This window comes from Calidris pugnax, unplaced genomic scaffold, assembly GCF_001431845.1.
Source record: "Calidris pugnax isolate Ruff unplaced genomic scaffold, ASM143184v1 scaffold4, whole genome shotgun sequence".
Taxonomy (NCBI): Eukaryota; Metazoa; Chordata; class Aves; order Charadriiformes; family Scolopacidae; genus Calidris; species Calidris pugnax.
In genome coordinates, this window is record NW_015090781.1 from 2,656,053 (window position 1) to 2,660,178 (window position 4,126).

Genomic DNA, 4,126 nt, shown 5'->3' on the forward strand with positions numbered 1-4,126 from the left:
GGGGGATGTGGAGGGGGGCGGGGGGGCTGCTGAGGCTCTGGTTGCAATGGCACAGCTACCCAGGGGCAGCAGGGCTGGAGCAGAGGTATCTCCCAGCCTGTCCCCCTCCACCCTGTCCCTGTCCCCTCTCCTGACAGCTCTCCCAGGCCACTCTCTCCTCCTGTTTACCTGCAAGGGGGGTGTCCTGCAGCATCAGGCCTGGAAGGGTGGCTCCATGTTGGGGGGAAACTGAGGCACCCCCAGACTGATGGCTTCATGAACAGCAGAGCCAGGGAGGGCACCAGGAATCAGCCCAGCCCCTGCCTGGCCCCATCTTGCTGGGATGAGGGACCAGGATGACCTGGCACAGGTACAGCAGAGTGGGATGCCACGGTTGGTGGCCTGAAGCATCCCCCTTGGTCTGTTGCCCCCATCTCCATGATCCATGAGCTCTGGGGTGCAGAAATCTCCTGGGGGTGGGGGGGTTACACTCCTCCTGCTCCCCACCTTAGGACATGTGTCCCTCCAGGTCCCAGACCCCCATGCAAGTACACATGGGTCCTGTGTCACTCAGCCCCATCACCACATGCTCTCCAGCTGTTTTGGCAATAAGCCCTGTCTGCTTCCCTGGCTGGGCTGGGGAACCAGCCCACCAGCACGGCCAGGCTGTGGGACCTGAGCTTTGGGGGACACCTATTTCAGCTGCCACCCCAATCCCTGCCTGCAGCAACTGCCGAGGTGGGACCTCATCATGGCTGTACACCTTGATATCTGTGTACCCACCAAGCAGCTGCTCCCCATCCTGGGATGATGCCAGCCCGACCTGCCAGCCTAGGTGGCCTGAGTCCGTTGGGGGAGCCTTTGGGGACAGTATAAAAAACACCTGCCCCACTCCTGACCACACACTGAGAGCTCCTCACCCTCTGGTGATAAGGGAGAACATTTGGAAAAGTGACAAGAGCAGAAGAAAAACAAGATTGTTGACTCCTGAAGCTCTGCGGGAGGGTTGGCACAACACAGGGATTCCCTTGATGTCCTGTGCTTGGGCAGGACCCGAGTGTCTACCCCAGGGATGGCACTGCCATGGCTGATGTCACCAGTGCTCCCCAGGCTGGGATTTCCCTGCCCCACTGGGAGCTCAGCTTTGCCCGGGCAGAGGAGGAGAAACTGTGAACAAACCTGCCCGTGGTCCCATTGCTTGGAGGGCTCCCACCCCTTGCCCAGTCTCCTGATTTAGTTTTATTTTGCTGGGAGGAGCTCTCTCTACAGTGTATTTTCCACACAGCGGGTGCTGGTTTGACTGGAGACTCACCCACAGGGTGACACGTGTGATCCCAGGGGCACGTGAGCCTCGGGGTCCTGAGGCTGAGACAGTCCCTGGGGTGAGACTGTGTCCCCACGGGATGTCTGCTCAAACCTCTCCCCTGACATCACTTCGGAGACAGAGCCAGGGCCAGGTTTTGGCAAATATTTGTGCTGCTCTTGGCTGGAGTTACACGCCACTGCCCTTGCCCAAATTTCAGGGTGATGCCGTGTGTGTGCCACAGCCGTGCTGACACCTCTGCTCGCTGCTGGGGAGGGATGGGGAGGTGGCAAACCACATCCACGGAAGACACTAGGACTTTTCCCCAGAGAGCAGTATCTACCTGTTTGCCTGTGCTGGGAAGGGCTGGGTTTTGGTGGGCTGTGTTACCCAGGAGCGGGGTGTACCTGCTGCCACCCCCTCGGATGGACACACTGTGAGCCTCTCCTGTCACTGCCTGGCCATCCCACGGGTGCAATGGGTCTGTCACGGTCCCACAAGGCTCTTCCTGCTACTGTTTGCAAACTGAGGGGTCCACTGGTGTCCAGACTGACTTGTGCTTTCCAACTGACAACACACATTTCTGCTCACCCAAGGAGGCTGCGGTGAAAGCTCACATCCTCACCAGCAACCCCTCCCCGAGAGGTTCATCACGTTCTTCACGTGACCCCACTGCAGGTCTTTTTGCCATATTATGGGAGTATTTCACTGAATTTCACTGAATTTCACTGAATTTTAGAGTTGGAAGGGACCATAGCGATCATCTAGTCCAACTCCCCTGCTGAAGCAGGATTGCCTAGAGCTAGAGCATGTTACTCAGGAGCATCCAGGCGGGTCTTGAAAATCTCCAGAGAAGGGGACTCCACAACCTCCCTGGGCAGCCTGTTCCAGGGTTCTGTCACCCTGGAAGTTTTTTTGGTTTTTTTGGATTTTTTTAGGGTCCTCCTTAGGGCTAAGCCAGATTCACAGCAGCTTGTGGTTTGCACCATCCTTGAGAGTTGGCCACTGATAGGTCCAGGGGCAGCCTCCAAAGCTCAGCCCAGCTGGGGAAGCACGTCCTCTGGTCTGAACCTGCTGCAGAAGCAGGAGCTCGGTGCATTCCCAGCTGGCTCTCAGCAAAGGTGATTTGTTTGAAATCATTTCCATGGCCCCTGCACTTCTTTTGGCTGCTGGCTTCAGAAGAGCAGGTAAAATCTACGCTGCCAGACAGCACCAGAGGCTGAGAGCTTCATTCAGAGGCAGCTGTTGGAGGACATTGCTCAGCTCTCACTGTGAACAGGCCTAAAATTAGATCTGGGATGTTGATGAGCACGGATAGGTGAGTCCAGCTCCAGATTAGCAGCTTTTACTAGGGCTGGCATGCTCCCACTGGAAGTGGTTGCCATTTGGGATCAGTTTTGCTCCAGCAATATTTCAAGTTTGTCAAACCCCCTTGAAGGCTTGGGCAGACGGAGGGGGCATGGGGAGCTGTAAATAAATGGGAGCTTTAAAAAACTCCCTGAAATGACCAATAAATTCCCTGGGACATGACAGGGATCATTCACAAATCCCCCCGGAAGAAAGCCAACACTGTGCTGAAAAGAAGAGGAACTTTCAAAAGCAGGAGATGCGGTGCCTGGGCAGGGAGCAGCCTTCATCCCAACCTCCTTCTCCATCGCCCAAGGACAGTGACATCCCCTTGCAGGTCCCCGTGCCACCCCCATGCCCTGCCCAGACCTGTGGGGCTGTACAAAGCAAAGCAAAAAAGGTGGAGAGTGTGAGCTTACAGCCTGATAAATAACACCACGCTGGGTCTGGCTGTAACCCACAGCAGGAGATGCTGCTCCAGGCCACCCCGTGGGGTGCAAAGTCCTTGGCATCACCCGTGTCAGGTCTGGTGAGGGCTGGGGGCTGCCCAGACCTTCCTCACACACAGAAGAGATGGAAACCCCCCCCACGGTGTGGCCTCCCACCATGTCTGCAAGGTGCCAGCAGGGATGGATCCAGCCACACAGAAGGACCCTGTGGCTGTCAACTCCTCCTCAGGGCCTGGACTGAAGGTGCTGGTGGGGGTATCTACAGCCCCTAAGTCTGACCACGGCTGTGGGTGCTCTTCAGGTCTCTGTGGAGATGATGGGGAGAACGAGTCACCACTTGCACATCTCCTTCTCCTGCACCCCATTGCAAGGGGGACAAGGATGTGGGGAGAGAGACAGGACCTACCTCCTTGCCAGGGTGCTGGGAGGGGGCGAGGGGTGGGTGGGTGTGGGGACACCCAGCTGCAGCGGGTGGGTGGCATCAGGGGGGTGTAGGGTCCATCAAGGGGAAGCACCTGCACCCTGGGGCTGTGGGGTGCTCCCCCTCGCTGGGTACCCCCTGGCAGGGGGCTCGCAGCTCCTTTTCCCCAGCGGGTGCTGGATGTGGTCCTCTCCCACCCTCACTGGCAGCTGGGGCCACCTCCTTGCCACCAAGGGCACAGCCATCAGTGGGCACGGATGCCCGTGTCCCCTGGGGAGGGGGGGTCTGGCACACACCTCCCCCCCAGCTGCCTTCCCCCAACCCCATCCCAAAGCAAATCACTGCTTCCCACAAGCATCCCAGGAACATCCCCCCACTTCATGCACTGGTCAACCCCCCGATGGCTGTCCCCTTTCTGTCCCCACAGGACCTGGTGGCCGGTGTCAACGTCTTCGCTCCGTGGTGGCCGAGCCTCCTCCTCCTCCTCCTCCTCCTGGGGTGACACTGTCCCGGTGTCTCTCCGCCACGCAGCGCTCCCCCCGGCGCCTCGCTCGCTGCAGCAGATGGTGGAGGTGACATTTGTCTGCTGGTGACGTGCTTGACAGTGGCCGTGTGTCCTGTTCCGCC

General features: G+C 58.5%; 1 protein-coding gene across 1 annotated transcript in view; it reads left to right on the forward strand.

Moving 5' to 3' along the window:
- Positions 1-4,126, forward strand: part of LOC106897118 — a 10,133-nt gene that overhangs the window by 4,532 nt on the left and 1,475 nt on the right. The window contains exon 4 of the mRNA XM_014957524.1: positions 3,927-4,071. Within this exon, the coding sequence (XP_014813010.1) occupies positions 3,927-4,071 (145 nt within the window). The remainder of the gene's footprint in view (positions 1-3,926; positions 4,072-4,126) is intronic.